This window comes from Apostichopus japonicus, chromosome 22, assembly GCF_037975245.1.
Source record: "Apostichopus japonicus isolate 1M-3 chromosome 22, ASM3797524v1, whole genome shotgun sequence".
Classification (NCBI taxonomy): Eukaryota; Metazoa; Echinodermata; class Holothuroidea; order Aspidochirotida; family Stichopodidae; genus Apostichopus; species Apostichopus japonicus.
In genome coordinates, this window is record NC_092582.1 from 8,259,203 (window position 1) to 8,282,871 (window position 23,669).

General features: G+C 39.3%; 2 protein-coding genes across 5 annotated transcripts in view; one reads left to right on the plus strand and one right to left on the minus strand.

The window, feature by feature from the left end:
* Positions 1-23,669, minus strand: part of LOC139963363 (uncharacterized) — a 34,399-nt gene that overhangs the window by 3,147 nt on the left and 7,583 nt on the right. For both annotated transcript variants that reach the window (XM_071964043.1, XM_071964044.1), the window contains exons 4-6: positions 4,678-4,806; positions 4,159-4,326; positions 2,823-2,984 (exon numbers count right to left, since the gene is read on the minus strand). In XM_071964043.1, coding sequence (XP_071820144.1) covers positions 2,823-2,984; positions 4,159-4,326; positions 4,678-4,806 — 459 coding nt within the window. The remainder of the gene's footprint in view (positions 1-2,822; positions 2,985-4,158; positions 4,327-4,677; positions 4,807-23,669) is intronic.
* On the plus strand, positions 345-22,072 carry LOC139963362 (putative D-/L-hydantoinase subunit A). 3 transcript variants are annotated; one of them, XM_071964040.1, is made up of 13 exons: positions 345-1,929; positions 8,387-9,542; positions 13,589-13,769; positions 14,289-14,620; positions 14,978-15,195; positions 16,022-16,104; positions 16,628-16,821; positions 17,195-17,410; positions 17,932-18,042; positions 18,450-18,608; positions 19,149-19,320; positions 20,700-20,915; positions 21,900-22,072. In XM_071964040.1, the coding sequence occupies exons 3-12, from the start codon at positions 13,604-13,606 to the stop codon at positions 20,864-20,866; spliced, it is 1,818 nt and encodes a 605-aa protein (XP_071820141.1). In that variant the 5' UTR covers positions 345-1,929; positions 8,387-9,542; positions 13,589-13,603; the 3' UTR covers positions 20,867-20,915; positions 21,900-22,072. The 3 variants fall into 3 exon arrangements, with proteins under 3 accessions (XP_071820141.1, XP_071820143.1, XP_071820142.1); XM_071964042.1 differs by lacking the exons at positions 345-1,929; positions 8,387-9,542 and adding an exon at positions 12,289-12,562; XM_071964041.1 differs by lacking the exons at positions 345-1,929; positions 8,387-9,542 and adding an exon at positions 12,623-13,196.

Below are 23,669 nucleotides of genomic sequence, written 5' to 3' on the forward strand. Positions count from 1 at the left end.
TCAAAAATAGAAAATATATATGAAAATTAAAGGAGTTTGTGTCAATTGGGATTCGAAAATTGACCAAAGCTAGACAAGACCTCTGCCTTTTTAAATGTAATTCTTAATTCTACAATACTGTCAAAATTGTACCGTAACTTGATATGTCACATTTACATATATTTTAAGTTACTGCCAGACAAACTACTTTGTGACATATTAGAGTTATTACACGCCAACTGGAGGCAACCTAAGACAATGTTACTCTGAAACATTTATCTTTTTGTGATGGAATGTGATTATATATATATATATATATATATATATATATATATATTCAATTCTAATGTCTTGAAACATTATATATATATATATATACAGGCGCGTATCCAGGATTTTCAAACCCGGGTGGGGCGAATTACTATCTAAGCGGAGCGCCACCATTGGTTGGCGCGCAGCGTACAAGAAAATTTCTTGTTTTGAAACCCCCCAGATCACCGGAAACGGCACTTTTCGGGCTTGAAATGACCAACCAGATGCACACTTTTTGCCTGAGAACCAAGTATTTCCTAATAGTTTTTTTTCCATCCATAACCTTTTTGAAGTTTGTCAACCCGGCACACATCATGTTCGACCTGATCGCATCTCCTGTGGGTCTTTGCTTTTGTAGGTGATTCTACGTCGCGGCCCACAATACCCGTCAGCCCCACTTTTCAAGGTTGTAAGCCCCATATTTGTTCAGAATTTGAAAATTCACATTTCTCGTGAATAAACTTCCTTCAAAACATACCCATAATGTTGTACAAAATTTCATCTATGGACAATCAATATAGAATAAACTTCCTTCAACCCCTAACAGACCGGTCAAAATTGCAAGAGTAGAGGGAAGTGTGATGTAGAATGTTGGTCAGAAATTTTCGAAAATTCAGACACAGTTAATTTATTGGTGTAGAAATATTAAAACCTGTTATAACGGCTATTATAAAACTTGGTTGAAGGAAATGAAAAAATAACAGATATTTCCGAAACCGAACACTACACACATAAGCGTAGGAGGCGCGGCGGCAGTGGTGGAGCTAGGGGTATTGGTCAGGAGTGGCGAGAATGGTCTGAAGGGGCGCTTTCGGCACTATCTATGCGGAGCGCCACCACTGGTTGGCGCGTAGCGTACAGAAAATTTTTGAGTAAAGATACTCCCTAGATCGCAGGAAATGACCCTTTCCGGGCCTGGCTAATTTGCAGATAAACGAAGAATAAGGTGTCATCGCCAAATTACACCAACAAAATGTGACAAATGTCAATAAGTAGATAAGAGCGCAATTAAAAAGTCAATAATCTAGAATAAGTAAAAAGTGGTAAAGAGCTGAAAAAGGCGCCAGCAGTCCATTTGAGTCCGTCAGGGGGGGGGGCATCCGCCCCCCTGACCATATGGACGCTCCGCCACTGCGCGGCGGGGGTGCAGGCCCTAATTCGCCATTACTAATGTAAAAGAGAGTTTTGACATAATTGGACCTCCATGCTTTTTATACATCTACATGAGACATGTCGTTGTTTACATTAGCATCCCGCGGTATACTGCGCAATTTGAACGGACCGTACGGTACATGATGGCATGCGATGTAATAACCGATGCTTGCTTATATGATATTGACATGAACACGTTGAACGAAGCGCGCGAAAATTTTTGGTTATTTTTTCAGGCAAGTCGGACAGATTTGAGGCTTTTCATCCTGGAACACCATTTTCATGCTCACTGATATGATGTGATATCTGCTGTTTGCGTTACAAATTCGAACAGGCACATAGCGAGGAATTTGCCAAGGGAGGGGCGAAGCCTGTAGGCAAATTATCTAAGCGTAGCGCCACCATAGGTTGGCGCGAAGCGTACAAGAAAATTTTAGCCGAAAATGCCTCCCAGATCGCTGGAAATGGCACTACCCAGGACCATTTGTTAGCGAGAAGCATACAAGCAAATTTTGGCCGAAACTGTCTCCCAGATCGCTGGAAATGACACTTCCCAAGCCTTGTAAGTTGCCTCTAAGCACTTTCTATTTTGAAATTACTTAGCGATATTATTTAAAAAAAATGCTGAATGGGGGGGGGGGCGGGCGGTCGCCCCCATCCCAAAATGCGTCATGTTCCCCGACGACACGGTCGAGTTCGAGACCAGCCACAGTTGGTTTCATAGCACAATTCTACACACGCGTTATGATAGACCATAGTATATATATAGATCATTAGTGAGAGAGGAAAATGGAAACGTCAAAAAATGGAGTTGTGTAAGGGGTAGGGTGAGTCACACTTTTACGAAATCATTGATCCGTCACTGACTACCCTTCAGCGCTGTAATGATGTCACTGTTCCTCTTTCTCTTCCCGGTGTCTTCGCGTTTTGCTTTTACTCCCTCTTTTTCTCCTTTTTCTCTCTTTCTTCTTTTTCTTTTCCCTTCCTTCCTCTCCTCCTCCTCTTTTTTCCCCTCTTTTTTCTTCTCTTTTTTTCTCTTCTCTTTTTCTTACCCGGGGGGCGCGCGCCCCCAATGCCCCCCCCCTGGATACGCACCTGATATATATATATATATACAAATTCATTACATTTAGAATTATAGGCGTCTGTAAAATGATGGGAATAAATTTATGGGATGTTGGATGGAAGGTAACACAGTAGTTGTTCCATCAGTAAAAAAGAAGTTGTAATTTTCAGGTTTTTTTTATCACATCTGACTTGGCACTTCTTGAAACATTAGAATTAGGTATAGCAATTTCCTTTAAGATAGGTTTGTTGTCTGTGTAAAATGTAGTATCCAATACTTCTATGGCAAAAGGAAACTTAGTAAGTTTACTAACCTTTGTACTCTGGTTTGGTTGCCAAATCAAAGATCATCCCACTACCATGGTCTAATGTTCTGGTTACATTGAATAGTCTAAGCACATAATACAATACGTTTCTAAGCATGAACTTAGACCACCCAGAAGCACCTCTCAATAATTCCGTATCTGGTATAAAACCTGAGGATCAAAATTTCAAATATGATCAGACAATTGGTTATTTATGGACATTTAAAAGTAAAATGTGTAAAAGTAAGTTGGCCTGACGTTTCGATCCTAGCAGGATTTTCTTCGAAGGCTAAATGACAGGTGGAGATTTAAAAGTGTTAAATTATATTCAGATAACTTCATCTACATAAAAATTCCAGCTACAGTTATTGCATACTACACCAATTGTTCCCTAGCTGCAAGGGCGGCGGAAGCACTTTTAATCTGGGGGGGCACCGACATCAAAAGGCACTTTGCAGAGTTCAATTGGACTGATGTAGCCTTATATTTAGTCACCTTTATAACTCTTATTGTATTATCTTTTTCGCGTATACACATCACTCCATCAACGCCCCCCCCCCCCCTTTCATGGAAAAAATGCATACTAGCACTGCAATATCCAAAGTTGTATGCACGACATTCTGAGCGGAGCGCCACCATCGGTTGGCGCGGAGCGTACAAGAAAATTTTTGGTTTTACAAACCCGTCAGATGGCCGGAAACGGCCCTTCCCGAGTGTTCATTCTGGTTCCCTGGCCTCCTGGCCTCTTGCTAACTTGAGACACCTCAATTTTTATGTAGAAAAAGGGCACATTTTTAACCCTGAGGAAAAGTGGGGGGGGGCACGTGCCCCCTGTGCCCCCCCCGGTTCCGCCGCCCTTGCCTAGCTGTATCTCTTTGAGAAGAATCCTACCCCAATCTGCATGTTATATTGCACCTGGTTGCACCTACCCTTCCCTTGTATCGCTTTCCCAAGAAATGTGAAGCAAATGGTAATCCCCCCTCCCCCCCTCCTCCATTGACGGTAAAATAAATTCCTAGATATATAGCTCTTCCACATAACATTTAATATCGTACAAGGCACTGTTCTTTCGACAACTATTTTTTCCTAGTGTTTTACATTATTCATCCATTTATCCAAGTCTGTTTAAATTCATTTGTCTGTTCATTGAAATGCATCAATCTTTTCTATGTGATTATATATAGTAGTCATACATGGCAATAGATGGCAGGCGTTTGTCTAGTATATTACTACAGTAGCCGATACATGCCATTTGATTGAACATCGAAAGTAAGTATGTTCTATTATGATATTTGACAACACATTTCTGCTCCTACGACTGATGTGGAATGTAAAGTATTCTCACCAGGATTGAGGGCTGTGGCAGTAACACCTGACCCTTCCACTCTTCTTGCTAGCTCATGCATGAAGAAAACATTAGCAAGCTTGGAGTTACCATAGGCACGCAGTCCGTTGTATGTTTCGGCTTTTTCAAACTGGAGATTATCAAACTCAAATGGAAACTCGATGTCATCTAACAGAAAAAAAATAAAAGAAACATGCACCTAAAGGCCTGGAATGCAGGTACATTTTATTAATGGAATTAGGTAGCCATATTCTAAGCCTAGCTTCTAACAGGTTCTTCATTCAAGTGCTGTATTAGGTACAAGAAGTAGTAAGTATTTCTTCCAACTCAAAAAAGGGCAACATGTTGATCAACTAACTTACCAAGTAATCATGCTAACAAATTCTACCCTATAGCTGTATCATATAAACTATAAGAAGCATCAAGTTAGCATGTGGCCTCTGCCCCTCCCGGTGATTATCTTACATGCATTTCAAGGAGAACTTTATTTGCAAGAAAGGGTATTGACAGAAGCCTTACTTTTCATACGATGATTAACTGTCTTTGGATCGTGAAGTTCTGAGGAAACGATCACCACTCTGGCTTCCCCATCTTTGCTTGCTGTTTGCTTCAAGTCTTCAATCAGCAGGTTTGTAAGCAAAAAATGACCTGTGGTACGAGAGAGGAATTGGACAATTCAGTCAGGAATATGGAGACCACTTGAAAATGTAAGTTCCAAGACACTTTTAATGCTGTGAAAATGATCGAGCTGTCATCTGCAAGAAACCTATGCCATTTACTCAGTACTGTACGTTCAACACTGCTATAATTAATGTTCTAAAACTCAACTGTAACTAATTTAAATGACATAAATATGTCAATTTGTGCAAAAATATTTATCTGGAATTTATTAATTTGTTAGTGAATCAATTCTATAGCTTGGTAGGTTTAGGTCAAAGCTAGCTAACAATGTGTAGTTTATTTATTTCTAAAATCCTACCAGTCGACTCCAATATAACACAGTGCCAGGATCAGGGCGGCAACCACCATTTTTGTCTTACGGGGGGGGGGGCAGGGGGTGATATGATATGTTTTCCGCTAAATTGTTGCTATAATATTGCGAATTTTGAAACAGAGTTAAATATTTTTAGACTGTGTAGGTGTACGATTACATGTAACATATTATTAATGTGCTAGGATTTTTTATAAGATGGGTGTTCGCAGCATGAAGTATATGGATATGGGTATATGTAGGCTGACTTTAATATATGCTAGTACAGTAGGCTACAGGTACAAGTACTGTTTTAACATCTGTATTTGTCGATTATTTCGGTTTGTTTAAATACTTCTTTTCAGACGTGCCGGGCATAAAGTCCGGATGGAGGAAAGAAAATTAAATTACTGGTATGCCTTATACCGGGCATCTGCCATACAGACCCCGCCTACCAAGTTTTACAACAGTCGAAAGGCTTCCATTGATCAAAAGTTAAAGCTCCCCAGTTGTCGTTTCCTGTTTAATGTGCTGCTATTAGAATTCACAGTCTGCCTTTTACAATGATAGGAAGTTTAACCATTTTTTCATCCCAAACAAATCCGGAGATTTAGGGGGATATAGGGTGAATCTGACTGAGTAAAGTCGGCAAAAAATATAAGCTATGACAGTGGCGTAGGAAGGTATTTTTGAGTGGGGGGGCTGAAGACTGATGGCCGGCCTGGGGAGGGGTCTAAGGGGAGGGGGTGTCCCCCTCCCCTTTGGAATTTTTTGCATTTCCAGGTGGCCTCAGATACAATTTGGTGCAATATAGCACACTTCAACACCCACTTCATTTTGTAAACTTAATTTTGTATTTTCACCTGGCCTTAGATGCAATTTGGTGCTCCAAATGAGATTTTTGTTCTCATTTGGAAATGAAAAAGGGGTTTTCTGACTTGCGGAGCGGGGGGCGGAATGATACTTCCGCCCCTCCACATTTTTCACTGGGGGGCTGGCGCCCCCCAGCCCCCCCGGTTCCTACGCCCTTGAGCTATGAGATAACAAAACAAGAGCTAGTTAGCTTGTCTTTGAAACATTCTTGACTAGGTGCATGCACAATGTCTGATGACAAAGCATTCCAATCTTTCAAAGTACGGTGAAAGAAGGAATATTTATATAAATTTTTTCTAGCGTAAGGAACTTGGAAATTAAGATCATGATTATTTCTTGTGTTAACAGTTTTTGTTGGGATTATATTGTCTTTATCAATTGATATAAGATTGTTATTGATTTTATAAAGCATTTGTAGACGTGTGTGCTTTATAGAAAAATAAGTAACACGGAATACGGTACATGCTCGGCCGCATACGTAAAGGTAGTTAGGCTATTTGTCGCGGTAACGTTAGCCCTGCATAACACAATGATATAGCCGAAGTACTTTATATCATAATTTCGTAAAAATTAACAAGTGGATTTTCTCCACGTTCCGGAGTACGCATGTCAAAACATGCAAGTTTGGTAGAAAAAAGATCGTTTAACCGGGAGAAAAATTAGCACATAAATCAGAAGGCTGGGAGACTTCGGGTAAGACAGTGAGTGTTGGAAAGTCAGTATACTACTACCATGTAAGTATAGTAGCAAACATTGACTTTTCATGTTCATCACTCGAATGAGATACAAACCTGAAAGTTTACGTTCAGTATAATTTCATATCATTTGCCTAAACATTTGTTGAAAATGTAATTCTGACAGTTGAGTACGCTATGACGGTACCATATCAGGCGCGTATCCAGGATTTTCAAACCCGGGGGGCGCGAATTACTATCTAAGCGGAGCGCCACCATCGGTTGGCGCGCAGCGTACAAGAAAATTTCTTATTTTGATACCCCCAGATCACCGGAAACGGCACTTCTCGGGCTTGAAATGACCAACCAGATGTACACTTTTTGCCTGAGAACCAAGTATTCCTAAAAGTTTTTTTTCCATCCATAACCTTTTTGAAGATTGTCAACCCGGCACACATCATGTTCGACCTGATCGCATATCCTGTGGGTCTTTGCTTTTGTAGGTGATTCTACGTCGCGGCCCTCAATACCCGTCAGCCCCACTTTTCAAGGTTTTAAGCCCCATATTTGTTCAGAATTTGAAAATTCCCATTTCTCGTGAATAAACTCACTTCAAAACATACCCATAATGTTGTACAAAATTTCATCTATGGACAACCAATATAGAAAAACTTCCTTCAACCCCTAACAGACCGGTCAAAAATGCACGAGTAGAGGGAAGTGTGATGCAGAATGTTGGTCAGAAATTTTCGAAAATTCAGACACAGTTAATTTATTGGTGTAGAAATATTAAAACCTCTTATAACGGCTATTATAAAACTTGGTTGAAGGAAATGAAAAAATAGCAGATATATCCGAAACCGAACACTACACACATAGGCGTAGGAGGCGCGGCGGCAGTGGCGGAGCTAGGGGTATTGGTCAGGAGGGGCGAGAATGGTCTGTAGGGGCGCTTTCGACACTATCTAAGCGCAGCGCCACCACTGGTTGGCGCGTAGCGTACAGAAAATTTTTGAGTAAAGATACTCCCTAGATCGCCGGAAATGACCCTTTCCGGGCCTGGCTTATTTGCAGATAAACGAAGAATAAGGTATCATTGCCAAATTACACCAACAAAATGTGACAAATGTCAATAAGTAGATGAGAGCGCAATAAAAAAGTCAATAATCTAGAATAAGTAAAAAGTGGTAAAGAGCTGAAAAGGCGCCAGCAGTCCATTTGAGTCCGTCGGGGGGGGGGGGGCATCCTCCCCTGACCGTATGGACGCTCCGCCACTGCGCGGCGGGGGTGCAGCCCCTAATAACGCCATTATACTAATGTAAAAGAGAATTTTGACATAATTGGACCTCCATGCTTTTTATACATCTACATGAGACATGTCGTTGTTTACATTAGCATCCCGCGGTATACTGCGCAATTTGAACGGACCGTACGGTACATGATGGCATGCGATGTAATAACCGATGCTTGCTTATATGATATTGACATTAACACGTTGAACGCGCGCTTCGCGCGCGAAAAGTTTTGGTTATTTTTTCAGGCAAGTCGGACAGTTTTGAGGCTTTTCATCCTGGAACGCCATTTTCATGCTCACTGATATGATGTGATATCTGCTGTTTGCGTTAGAAATTCGAACAGGCGCGTAGCGAGGAATTTGCCAAGGGAGGGGCGAAGCCTGTAGGCAAATTATCTAAGCGTAGCGCCACCATAGGTTGGCGCGAAGCGTACAAGAAAATTTTGGCCGAAAATGCCTCCCAGATCGCTGGAAATGGCACTACCCAGGACCATTTGTTAGCGCGAAGCGTACAAGCAAATTTTGGCCGGAAAAGGTCTCCCAGATCGCTGGAAATGACACTTCCCAGGCCTTGTAAGTTGCATCTAAGCACTTTCTATTTTGAAATTACTTAGCGATATCATTTAAAAACATGCTGAATGGTGGGGGGGGGGGCGGGCGGTCGCCCCCATCCCAAAAATCGTCATGTTCCCCTACGACACGGTCGAGTTCAAGACCAGCCACAGTTGGTTTCATAGCACAATTCTACACAAGCGTTATGATAGACCATATATAGTATATATATAGATCATTAGTGAGAAAGGAAAATGGAAACGTCAAAAAATGGAGTTGTCGGTGTAAGGGGTAGGGTGAGTCACACTTTTACGAAATCATTGATCCGTCACTGGCTACCCTTCAGCGCTGTAATGATGTCACTGTTCCTCTTTCTCTTCGCGTTTTTCTTTTACTCCCTCCTTTTCTCCTTTTTCTCTCTTTCTTCTTTTTCTTTTCCCTTCCTTCCTCTCCTCCTCCTCTTTTTTCCCCTCTTTTTTCCTTTTTTCTTCTCTTTTTTTTCTCTCCTCTTTTTCTTACCCGGGGGGCGCGCGCCCCCAACGCCCCCCCCCCCTGGATACGCACCTGCATATAAAGGCACGGTTTGAAATTTGATTCCTGATCACTTTGATCCTCCCATTTCGTTTAAATCTGCAGCTTCCTGATCATAGGAGAGACTTAACTGAATTTATCCTGTGAGATTTTACTGCCTGTTGCCTATAAAAAAAGCAATGACGATATGTGAATTACTGATATTAACAGGGAATGGTATTATCTCTTATAATTGTTCAATATATTCTAACTGATTCAATGGCGTGCTGCAATACATGATATGCTATGATTGCCCACTTTCACTTCAACAATTGACCTCAACCATTTCGAATCGTAAGGCTAAGGATAAAAGAGTTCAACGATAAGGTCAAGGTCGTAGCAGCTCCGTGGTTTGACCACAACTGTACATGTCCACCCGCAATATCGTCGTAGTCATACAACATCAGAAGGAATAGGTCTGAAGTAACGTTATTGTACTCGTGGTCGCAAAGTAAGTTGATATTATACACTTGATAATTTTGGTAGTTATCGTCGCAAGACAAATGTTGCTATAACAAACAATTCGTATCGCCACAACGGCATTAATTGTCACTTCAATGTTATTTTAATACAAGGAGCTACCAACATCTTACTGAAAGTTAAGATTTTTGTTTAGGTTTGCATCAGATATATGAGTTGGCCTAGCCGTTAGGTTCCATGCAACACTGTGTTAATGTAATGATGACAAGCACGACTGCGAAAGGTTACTACTGAGCCTTCAGCATCGTAACCAAACCCCCGTTTTTTACCGAAATAGCCGGATCATTTATGAAATGCATTTACTGCATTAATGGCTTAATTTCGAATAATGGTGATTTGTTCACTTTCGAACTCTTCGATGTTCAAATTAAGATGTATTATGGGCTTAATTATCAATGCTACTGTATTTAAATCCTTATGGAAGGAATAACTTAAGAATCTTGATTACACACTTATTAATCCTGTCAAATAACTTTTGTCTTGTATTGAACTCCAGGGATAAACTTAGTTGTAAATCTGTCTACAATATCTTAGTCCACTCTCTCGCAGTGACAAACAAATTTTTGCTAATAGGTGTCGTTAAAAAGCTTAGTGTGGATTTCTCAAATGAATCTTGATGGAGCTCTGTATGGTTCCATTAATTTCCAATTGTTCTCAAGATATTAAAGGGTGTGAAGACTCGCCCATAAATGCCGGTAATCTGGCCTAGTTTTGATTGAAGTGTAACAGAAGTGTTAGACACCACCATCGATCCAGAAAATACACACACAGCATGCTACCGTCGGTAATTAGACACTAGTGTACAGTCAATACATACAGCTACGGTCAATACCCAAAACACAGTGTAATGTGATAGCAGCGATGGACATCTCAGGTCCAGATAAAAGATAAAAAGGTATCACGTTCCATTACTGTCTGCATTTTGTAGCGACAAGAAGAAAACCTCACTTGCAAGCAACAGAAAGTTAACTTTTTCAGAGTGCGGCACGCGGTTTGGTTAACTTTTTCAGAGCGCTGCACGCGGTTTGGGCGAGTCTTCAATGCCTTTAAGCCAAGGTGGTTTCAGTATATAGAGTTATTCACCGGCTAATTCCTACAAATTATGCTTATCTCTATAACGTTAATACCCTAGAATCTAACCCAATGCAATCAGTGTCATAACTAAGCCATGGATAAGAACACATTTTTGCTTACTGCCAAGGGCGGCGGAACCGGGGGGGCACAGGGGGCACGTGCCCCCCCACTTTTCCTCAGGTTAAAAATGTGCCCTTTTTCTACATAAAAATTGAGGTGTCTCAAGTTAGCAAGAGGCCAGGGAACCAGAATGAACACTCGGGAAGGGCCGTTTCCGGCCATCTGAGGGGTTTGTAAAACCAAAAATTTTCTTGTACGCTCCGCGCCAACCGATGGTGGCGCTCCGCTCAGATAGTCGTGCATATAACTTTGCAAATCCTGGCTACGCCCCTGACTTTTAATGAATTTCTATGGGTCAAACTCAAAGCTATTTCAAATGGAAAAATTGGATAAGATATTAACAAGGAATAAACTCTACTTCGGAAGATTCCTACATTAGCAACTAGCATGATTTCACCTCATTTTGTCTCAAAAGAAAACTTGTTCCTTGTTTTCCAATTTGCACATTGGATATTGCAGTACTAGTAAGCATATTTTCCTTGAGGGGGGGGGGGGGGCGTTGATGGAGTGATGTGTATACGCAAATAAGATAATACAATAAGAGTTATAAAGGGTACTAAATATAAGGCTGCATCAGTCCAATCGAATTTCTGCAAAGTGCCCTTTGATGTCGGTGCCCCCCCAGATTAAAAGTGCTTCCGCCGCCCTTGCTTACTGCCCATTTGTTCATGTGTTGTGGGAATTCCTAGTACACTCCTGTTTGCAAAATAGAGAAATATGATTTTAATCTCCATGACACAAAAATGATGATACTACGTACCTAGGATGTAAACTGAGGTGATCGTGATTCTATATGTTCAATTTAATGCCTATTATCCATAACATTAATGACAGCAGCCACACAGTGGTGGGCCTATTAGTAATAACACATAAGAAATATATATCGGAACACCCTTACAAACAGTGGCATACTAAACCAGTGGAGAGGGGGGTCCACCCTTGGGTATCAGTCAGGGGGGGGTGTTGCCATGCAACAGCCTCCCCAAAAATTGATACGTGAAATAAGACTGGGAATTCCTAAAGAAATAGCACCATTTTGCATCTAGGCCAACTTACATAAACAAATGTTCTCAAAAGTTCAGACCCTCCCCCAAGACAGCATTCCTTGCACAGGGTGACAAAGGCAGGATCCGCAACGGGTGCCAACTATTCTAGGTAGGCCCCTGCTTGCATGACAATACCAATAGAATCAAACCCACAACTGACATCAGCATGTTCATGCCGCTGGTGTAGTAAGATTCGAAAAATTCAGGCAAAAACTTTCTGCCCCCCCCCCCAGGAAAACAAACCATTGGGACAGTCCCATACATCCATGATAATGATGTTAGGAACAAAATTAAGCTTAATATATTGCAGATCGTTACTAGCCACTGCTGTTAATACATGTTGTATGTCTAAAAAACTGTTCATTTTTGAGAAAGAACCCTTCAAACAGTTAACTTGGTTAATCAATTTAAGTGAGCAAACTATGTAGTCTAGTACACGGACCGTTACGTCAGTTCCTCAAATGCAACAGAGAACTCAATGGGCTAACATTAGATTTAAAAAGTTTGGGGTGAAACTAAATGATTGCTCCATAATTTTCTTGCAAGGAAGCGAGGTTTAGTATAGCCTGCAGTAGAGTGTGGAGCTGGTCAATCTTTACTTATTTGCCCCTGGGTTACCATATCGGCTTGGCAACAGTTTTGACATATATCTCTGTGATATTGCTTGAGTCTACAATTTCCATTTAATCTTCAAGTCCAAGTGGTCTACCAGTCCTTGGACAGGAGATGTCACCTCCTGACACTATACCAGGTAATTAATAATGCTGATCAATGGTATTGCAGACTTTATGCTGATACATGTACTCAGATGTGAAAAAAACTGATGACTCTGTAATTACACCGGGAAGTCTTTCACTGGTATCCTAACACCACACTAAGATAATGGGGAAATCTAGCCTAACCATCTGTTTTTTCGCTGAAATTGTGATGCAGTTATAAGATATCTATGGATTACTTTCATTACTGCTGTTATCTTCGACCACATGGTAGCCTAACACCCCACAAATGTATGTCTAGGGCTCTGAGATGGTAATAACTTGTTCTGATCTATTTTCACCAAACTCAAACGTATGTTTATGGCTCTGAGATGGCTATAACGTCTTCCAATGTATATTCACCAAAATCAAATGTGTGTCTAAGGATGTGAGATGGCAAAGTTTTGCTACATTATGTCAGACTTTAATGGGCATTTGGCTGGTTAAGTTGTGCCAGGACAAACTAGGTCGGGTGAACAGGTAGTTTAAATTGTGGTATGTTACTGAATACATACGCCAAAACTGAATGGATTTGTTCACTAGGTCAGTCCTTTGTGTTTCTATGAATGGTCGAAATCATACTAGACTGAGAAACAGAAGCAATAAGTTGTGACAACTACCACCTACCAGGTTACTCTACTACTCTGTCCTGTCGTTTTTTACTGTTGTGTGAATTTCTTCTCTCTGATTTAACTACTGTAACACAATAAAAGCTCATTATCATAACATCATGGAAGTAAAATAGTAACCCCTGGGAATGTTAAGCGAGTTAGCCATTTGGCTGAATTGTTCCTTTCCATCATCGAAAAGAATGAACTTAAGTTCTTGACAGTTTCAGGACACAAGATGCATGTCAACAGATTCTGGGGTTGGGTATGGTAGTAGACCATATTACATGAAGAGTTGAGACTGGTAAGAGAGAAGTGAAATGAACATACTGTAAAGTATACATCTGTAGCATTAACAGCAAGTTAATCTTAAAATGTACTACACTATCGTCTTTATAAACACCCACCCACCAGGCAAAACTAAGAAGGATGAAGTCCCTGATTATTGGAGCTGATGTCGGAGGGACAAACACCGATGTAGTCTGTATGCAGGACAAAACCGTTATAGCTTTTGAGAAGGTGCCCACCACTGATGATGTAACAACAGGTTTACAGATGGCCATTAGCAACGCTCTCAGCAAGTTACCTAAAGGAGGTCAGCTGGTTTACTTCAAAGCTATTCATCTAAAAAAAACAGAATATTTGCTAATTGTTATTAAATTTTCAAAGACTATATGAGGTCACAAACCCAACTATCATCTTTGGCAACTATGAAAGAGGTATTTGTGTGGAACAATTCCCCGTAGATGACAGTCAGTTTGTAGTACAGTTAAAACTACTGGAGCGCTAATTGCTAGACGTGGTGCCTGAGCAATGGGGGGGACAAGAACTAAATGTGCAGTAAGTGTGAAGGGTGCTGGCATATTAATTTGACCATCAGCATGTACAGGCAAATTTGTTGTATTTTTGACACTGTGCATCTAGGTTTGGCAGAATTTCTTCAATGTTGTCATTCAAATAAATTCCTACATCAGTTATTAAGTACTGTGCAGCAGGACGTAAAACCCCTAACATAAGCTTTTTGAGTAACTATAAGTCCAACAATTGTAATGCTATGGCCTATCAGGTCCCTGCACTGTGTCTGACATAAACCAAACAATAAATGTTTCAACAGAATGGTCTGTCACCATGGTGAATATTGGCACAACACATTTTGTCAACGCCTTGGTCCAACGCGTTCAACTTGCCCCTGTTGCTGTAGTTCGACTCTGTGGGCCTTCATCCGTGGACTTTGGCCCTTTTGATGATTATCCCGATGATCTGTCAGCCGTGATTGGTGCTAAGTGCTACTTTGTGAATGGTGGTTACCAAGTGGATGGTTCCATTATAACAGAGGTACATGAAGAGGAAATTATTCCTGTCATCCAAGAACTTAAAGACAGCAAGATTGAGAATATTGTAATTTCAGGAATATTTTCCCCAGTGAATAATAACCAGGAGAAACAGGTAAGACAGATGTGAATGTATATGTTGATACAAAGTTAGAAGTCCAATCACTTGTACATCCCATCCCTACCTGCCCTGGAATGGTGTAATATCCAACACATTACTATATTATAATTAAACCACTGCCGTCTATGCTACTAACATCACTCTAACCTGAGGCCAATTCATGGCAGATATTACCAAGCTTATTGCCTGCATTTGGTTGTGAACACTGAACATGCCATTTAGTTCCAACTTACCTCTCCTTGCAAGCATGCAAGAAAGGAGAAAGATATGAAGGTAATAAAAGTTCAACATAACACAAAAGTGTGACATTCTTTTTATGGCAATTTCTGTTGTTTTACTATTATTTTTAAGGTAGAACAAATATTCAGAAAGCACTATTCTGGAGTAAGCTTGACCTTGTCCTCTGATGTTGGATCCATTGGTTTATTAGAGAGAGGAAATGCTGCCATTTTGAATGAATCATTCAAACCACTATGCAACAGGATCATCTCTGCCTTGTCTCTGGCACTCAGAGAACTGAAATTGGATTGCCCTTTCTTTTTTACTCAAAATGATGGCACATTAGTCAGGTATGAAATTTTGCACGTTGTAAATCCAGAGAAGGGGTGTGAGATTGTACAAATCCCCCCTCCCCAACCCCCAATCTAGATCGCATACAAAGTAGTTTAATTACCATAACCATGTGTGTATATAAACCCCAGAATCACCATTTCCCATCTATATATTTTTGTTGCTGGGGGAGGCCACAATCTACATGAGATGAAGTTTTAGTAACTGTTAATTAAATCATCATTCTTGATAAATGTTTTCCATAATGTATCCTGTTGTAAGATAAATGTTGTCATGCAGTAATTAATAAGAAGAAATAACATGCATCCCTCCAAAGGTGTTCTAAATGGTATGGCTTCTGTCCTTTGGTATATAAATCCAGGAACATTGAGCAACTGTGATTGCCCACTAGCAGGACTGACATAATTTTCTACATCATTGATGAAAGCAAAGATCCTCATGATGGTACATTTAACTTAATAAGTCAGTTTAATTACAACTTGTGTAATTTGATACAGAAATCTGGAAACAGCCAACAGGATGAGTTTACATTAATTACCAATACGCCAGACAAATCAACCTTGGGTTAGGTTTGTATCAGAGTCATTGCATAGCAAACATTTCAAATGCTCAGGGCCAAGAAGTAATCTGTATTTGTTGTCTTTAAATTAGCCTTGAACTTTAAAGATGGAGTTACCCTTCTAGCTTGTATGTTGTATTTGGGTTTTCTTACCCCTGAAAATAATTAAATGATTAATTAAAATTTCATCATTTGAGGAGAGAAACCTTCTTTACCAAAGTATACTTTGTTAAAGTTTCTGAATTGGTTTACATGTGTCATTGCAGTCCTGTAGAAGCTTCAGACTTCCCCATCAGGATAATGGGATGCGGTGCTGCCAACAGCATCCGAGGAGCATCTCATTTATCTGGTACGTCGAGTCCAGCTGTTTGTTCACATTCATGAATATCATTATAATGTGTTAACATATTTTGCAATTGACTGTGATCAATCAGTATGTATCTAATTTCAGGACATCCGTTACTCAACTGCCATAAATAAAGTAGGTCATTAGCTTGACTAGAGAAGTTTTACTTGAACAAAATATTGGTAGAATCGATCAATTCTACATGAAACAAATCTCTTGGTGACAATTAATTTCTCTTTCCAATGAGCTCTATAATTTTGCAATGCTTCTTTCCAATGGTGATATTGCTGTACAAGCCTTATGAATTATGATCCCTATTTTTTTTATGAACAACATTGTTCTTCATCCACCATCCATACTTATGCTGCTTCAGGTTTCTTCCAGGTGGTTGTCAGGTAGAAGGGTTGGTCATCATCTCCAAGGTACACCCTGAACATGATTATATCTTCTATAGTTTAATCACTTCTTACATCTCACTACTTCAGCCAGATCCCTATATATAGAATTTATCAGTTTAATTCTTCAGGTATCCAGAATGGATTAGTGGTTGATATCGGAGGAACCACCACTGATATTGGGTCCCTCAATGGAGGCTTTCCTAGGCAAACATCATCCGTTGTTAGCAAGGCTGGTCTAGATTTAAACTGCACAATGCCAGATGTGTTGAGCATCAGATTAGGTGGTGGATCAGTTGTATGTCCGAAGCCATTGATAAATTCTGTAAGTACATACTACAAATTTGTCCCTCAACACTGCCAGGGCATAATTAGGAATACTACAGTGGAAAATGTATTGTACTACAAGAGAAGAATACAATATTTGGATATAAATTTTTAATTAGACTTGTTGTATGCTTGTATTTGGAAACAAACTTACTATGTAAGGTATTAAGGAAAAGGCACAAGGAGAGTCAAACAATCACAAACACACAAAAATTATCGTTTTACCAGAAACATACATGTGTCAACAATCGATATGGAGTTTTTATCTAATTTTACAGAAAAAATAGAGAACTTTAGTAAAATGATGTTTCCTTTGCTTGGTGATTGGTTTCATTTATGTAGTTTCACTGCTTTACAATATTTGTCCTCAGATTAAGGTTGATGTGGGTCCTAAAAGTGTTGGACATACACTGACTGAGGCGGCTTTAACATTTGGTGGATCCACTCTTACAGCCACTGATGTGGCCTCTGCCTACTTGAAGGTGGATGTTGGGGACAGAGACAAAGTGAAAGTGACCACATCTGTTCTAGAGGAGGCAAATGAAGTGATCCAGTGTATGCTGGAAGAATCTGTAGATCGCATGAAAGTAGGACATCTTTGTATTTAATTAATTTCATAAATCAACCAAGTATAGAATTATCATCTAGAGCAATAATGCTTAACTGGTCTATAAGGATTTAAACTGTAACATAATATGCAGTGTACCACAAGTACTGCACAGTGACATATACAAACGAGTTGATGTAGAGAGTCATGTAAAAGTATTTTATCTTGGGGGGGGGGGGGGTATTTCCCCAACATTCCTGGTACTTCCAGTTACATTTATTTAACAAACATTTTGGAAAACGTATAAAAGCTGTATAGAAATGAAAAACTCCTATCCATCAACTTCAAGTAACAGTCAATTTGATGGTGTCAATACCAAGAAATTTTGAACATGTTTACCAAAGTTTTTACTCTTTCAAATATGCCATTTCTATGTTCATTTCTTAACAACATTTGTGACAAAGGAAGTATTTTGGAAAACCATCAAAAGAAGATAACCTTTTTAGATACAACCAAAACTTTGAATTGTCTTGATATATTTCTTATTATTATTTACAAAAGCTAAGCAAAGAAGCTGTTCCGGTAATATGTGTCGGTGGTGGAAGCATTCTCAGAGACAAAAACAGAAAAGTTCCTGGAGTGACAGAGTTCATCCAACCTCCATATTATCAGGTAACCAAACCCTTGCCTCATTATAATAATAGAGTTAAAACAGAAAAACAAGTGAGAAGTTCATCTAGAGGCCATACCAAAAAGCCAGCACAATTCCTAGCTTACCTTAACTGCTTGCTTGATAGAAGTAGTTTATGGTTTACTAACGATACATTAAAATGGCCAAATTTTGTCAAGAATGATACAGTACTAACAATTTGTAAAAATTTGCATAATTACAGCAAGCCACAGTTAATCCATTTTTTTAATTATTTTTTAATCCATGGAAGAAAAACAAGCAGAAAAACATTTTGGCAATAGCTTGCTTCAAAGCAGTGAACTTGGTGTTACAAGCAAAAAATTTTTTTATTTAAATGGTTTTTATAAACTGAAAAAAACCCTAACTGATAACCATTGTTTTTCTGCAGGTTGCTAATGCAGTTGGTGCAGCATTGTGCCAGGTGAGCAGCTGTGAAGAAATTTTACTGAATATGACTGGATTAAGTAACACAAAAGCCTTGGAAAAGCTGTGGACACGTGCCTTTGAGAAATGCTTGATGAATGGAGCTAAAAGAGAATCCATAAGGGTAATTGACATGTTTGATGTTTTTTTGTACTATCAACCTCAGGAAAACCACTATGAAGTCAGGCTGTTTAGCATAATCTTTCGTGTTCCATAGTTTCAACAGTAGGCACTGCTAGACCCAAGAGGTTATCCTTGTTTGATATGATGCAGCCTCGTATTTGTGAGGGATTTTGAAGCTAATGTGCACCTTTTCACTTTGAAACAAAGTTTAAAGTACTGACCAGTTATCAAACAGCTGATTGGGGTTAACTTAATACTTGAAACTTAAACATGATCTCACCATATTCTACTGTTTCCTACAGTAGTTAAGTAGCTTAAATATTGCACACATACTACATGAGAAATTTCTTCTCACTGAAACATCTTCTTTCTCAAAAAATTTCAATAATGTGAGAACCTTTTGAAAGAAACCTTTCGAAAGGGGCACTTTATGAAGACAGAGTTTACACAAACCCAGAAAAGCAATCAGTCATTTGCACGATACTGCTGTCACAACAACAAGTGGATTGGTAACAGCTAACAAAGTGACTTTGTTTGTTAGGTCATCGAGGAAGATATTGGGAAAATGCACCTGCCAGGAAACATCACTGGTGCTAAAGTGAAAGTTGTTGGAGACTTCACTGATGAGGCCTTAATCAAAAGCAAGGAAACCACCTCTGCCTTTCTTCGTTCAACTCGTAATCTTGAAGCTGCAGTCCCCAAGTTTCAAAGAGGTGAGACAATTTAGCATGTATATAATTGAATGTGTTTATGCACTTTAATGCCGAGAAACATCACTGGTGCTAAAGTGAAAGTTGTTGGAGACGTTACTTATGAGGCCTTAAAGGCATTGAAGACTCGCCCCAACCCGTGTGCGGCCATCTGAAAAAGTTAACTTTCTGTTGCTTGCAAGTGACGTTTTGTAAGTGTCGCTACAAAATGCAGACAGTAATGAAAGGTGACACCTTGTTATCTTTAGCTGGACCTGAGATGTCTATCGCTGTATCGTTTGTATACTGTGCTGTGGGTATTGTCCGCAGCTGTACAGTATGTACTGACTGTACACTAGTGTCTAATTACCAATGGTAGCAAGCTGTGTGTGTATTTGCTGAGATCGATGGTGGTGTTTAACACTTCTGTTACACCTCATTCGAAACTAGGTCAGATTACCGGCATTAGACGTTTCTTTTTGCGCAAGACTTCACACCCTTTAATCAAAACCAAGGAAACTGGCTTTCTTCGTTCAGCTCGTAATCTTGAAGCTGCAGTCACCAATTTCAAAGAGGTGATACAAAGTAGCATGTATATAGTTGAATGTGTTTATGTATGACTTTAAAGTTGAATACATATATATTGATTCACAACATTTAGAGCAAATAATTGGCATTCATAAGATCTTTTCACTATAAACCACTTTGCAGCCAACTGAATCAGTATTGGTTCCAAATCTGTTACTACCAAAACAAGTCACAAATTGTGCAATCACCAATCAAACTATTAAAATGCTCTTGTTATTCCCCTCAGGAAACTTTCTTTGACTAGCTTGTCCCACTTCACAGATATAGATACCTACAGCAAGTTGTCTCAAATATAAGAAAGTGGAAATCTAAAATTTGGCACCTACTAGATAGAAACTTTAAAATAAATTCTTTTATCCTAACAATTCATTAGGCTAACCAATGAGAAATATATAACGATGGAATGCTCCTTTAGGAAATTTTAGGAATCAAGAGTTTTTTGGGTGCTAGTATTAAATGTATGCATACAGCCTTATAGATACCCCTACCTCTATTATCAGTATCTGACATTATAATATATGTAAGAATTGTCACTAATTATATCAAATTAATATTGATATAGCCAGGTGTGGTTTTGTGTAAAGTTACAGCACAAATGGAACAAATGTAGCACACTGAATGAAGTGTTACTGCTGAAACACCTACTTCTGTAATTCACTTTATACAACACATATTATAAGCTGCACTAAAATAACAAACTAGCCAGATATTACAGGATACTGAATAACCGATTTTTGTTTTGCTATGGTATGGACAAATCCAAGATTTACTTAACTAGACATTAATTGGTTAATTTTCTCTTTTCTTATTGCTAGTCTCTCAATTCTTAGATGAAGACCCTATTCAGCCGCAAGTTCCACAAGTTGATGAAAAGACTGGGGAATGGATTCTATCAGAGTATGACGTGCAATGTATCAGCATTGGAACTGCCATACTTGGTTGTGTGGCGGAGGAAACCCAAGAATCGGAGGGCTTAGAGTAAGACAAGCAATGAAAAATGGACACAAAGTTCGAGTCATTCATCCAGAGAGGTAGTGTTCCATATCCTAAATATTTACAAATGCCAGCCTTAATTCTCTTTCGATTGTCAGGGGTTCCCATACGACCACCTGCAGGCTGTGATGAGACCCACTTGAACTCCAAACTGTCCCACATGCACCTAAAATACATACCAAAATCCTAGAGGATGCAGGCAATACAATTTGGCATCTGGATGTTACATATGGCAATGATCTATACGAGTACATATTGAAAGCCCACCTGTAACTTGAACATCACACATCATTTGTGACAAACTGTCACTCTTCAGTTTAAATTAAGTATCTGATCACAAAGCTTATATATATTTCATTCAGTCCAGCAGGGGGTATATATGAGTGCAGATCATGTGTTCCAGCTGGGCTCTAAGCTGTGCGCTTGTGGGTACATACAACACTAGCGCACAGCTTTTTACTAGCAGTGTTTTATGCGCACGTACTGTAAGTCAGACACGAGCCATTTATATATTTCTTCTTGTCTGTACAGCTACAAATACATATATGCCTAACAGTGTTTTTTGCCACAGTCACAGGTATCGATGCAGAGCTGTTGTAAGTTTTAAGAACCTAAATAAACGTAATAACCAGGTACAAGTGGCTGTCAGGTTTCAGGTTTACATACACTTATGAATTTTGCAAGCAGATATGTTGGAAACTGGAAAAAAATTGCCCTAATTTTATGTATGAAAGTAAGTTGGCCTGATGATTCGATCCTACCTGTAGCAGGATCTTCTTCAGAGGCTAAATAACAAGTCATTTAGCTTGTCATTTAGCCTCTGAAGAAGATCCTGCTAGTATCGAAATTTTAGGCCAACTTACTTTTACACGGGCTCTGTAGTGGATAAGCAGTTTGCTAACAGTTTTATTTTATTCTAATTTTATGTAAATAGTAGTTATCCAAACAGATTTTTCCATTGATCATTTCATCAACTATATTTTTCATAACTGTATGTTTTGTTTTTATTGTTTCACTTCTAGGCTCAATGCACCAGCATTCAAGGATGGAAGAGTCGCAATGCCTGCATTGATGGGTGCTCCAGGTGTTTCGACTGAAAAACTATATAGCGGGAAAGATATTACAGAGGCACTTACCTGTTTGGAAAAGATCATGAATTCGGACCTGCTGGAAGAGGGTAGCCAGCAAAGGAAAAGTAAGATAAGGGAGTGTTAGCTCAGTGGTTAACGCTGTTGCCTTTCATTCATAAGGTCCCGAGTTCGAGTCACTCCGAGATTAATGTATGTCGTTCAGTTACAGAGTTGTTGACAATTGACAATTCATAATCATGGACATTAAAAATATGAATCTATTGACTGACTTTGGTCAGCTTGCGGCTTTGATAAGCCAATGATGGCTTCTTCGAGAGTTCCTGCTTGCAGGAGGATCTAAAATACATACATACATACACATACACGCATACATAATTCAGTAATGCCAACAGAGTACAAATTTCAAACACACTGGTTACATTATCACTGAATATATAGATATGAAAATGCTTATTTGGTTCTGCTCTAAGGTTGAAAGGTGTGCTTCATAAAACGTGGTCAACCATATTGTTGCTGTACTGCTGTACATTGCTAAAACATGATGTGTTCACACAGTACTGTGCCACAATGCTAATTATAACCACTCTACACACTGTAGAGGGATAGTGCCAATACTGTGAGGAGACAGGTAAGAGAGGCAGTGAAGTAAATATGGTACACCTGTTGGTTAAATTAAGATCTTTCATGGACTAATCCACATAGGTATGAACTTGAGGAAATTCAATTTGTGGAGGTTTCATACTGTACCATTCTAGTTAGTCCCCTAAAGACCAAAAAGTTTAACTTTGTTGTGCCCAGCCTCCAAACATCTGACCAATACTCAACTCATTGTCAATCACAAATAATGGTCAGATTCATCCATTAGCATTAATAATTCAAATATAAGAGCTGTTTAAATGATATAAACACCACAATGAATCTCTGAACAGAGTGTTTTGTTAGACTCCCTTTAAAGCTCTTCAGAACTGCTTCAGAAAGTCAGGGTAATGGTCAATCCTGCTGAAATTTCAACAACCATCTAACAACCACCCTCAAAGCACTTTGTCTCGTTGTGCGTTATGTCTAATGATAACATTCTTGTCATTGCCTTCGGAAATATTTGGAGGATCAGATCCTCTAGCAAGTACAAATTTTTAAATAACATTTTCTCAATCTTCAGAACTAAAAGTACAAACAACTGATGAAATACAATTTGTGACGGACTTTGATCCGGCCATCGTGGACGAGACTAAAGCTAATGCAAAGCGGCTGATAGCTCTGATGGGTGTGGAGATGGGTGGTATCAACGCTATGGAACCACTTTGTACTGGAGCACTCATGAACCTCCCTGTTTTGGACTGTGATGGTATGGGACGTGCTTTCCCAGAATTACAGGTACTGATATTGGGTATTATTAGGTTATCTACAACGACAACGGTAAATGATGATTTTGGAGCTTGAATCAAGTTTTTCGAGCCCAGATATGTAACCAGGTGACTGGCATGCATTTAAGATAATTTCCATACAGTAAATTCATTGCCCTGTTAGAATTTCAATATTACAGGAAGACCTTGTACAGGACTTGACAAAGTAATAACCAGACTTTCCCATATGTTCTTGTCTTAGTTTTCTATTGTAATTCCTTAATTGACTTATAAAATAAAGCAATTTCTCTACAACAAAAATTTTTGTTTAAATGTTAAACTTTAATATAATAAAGAA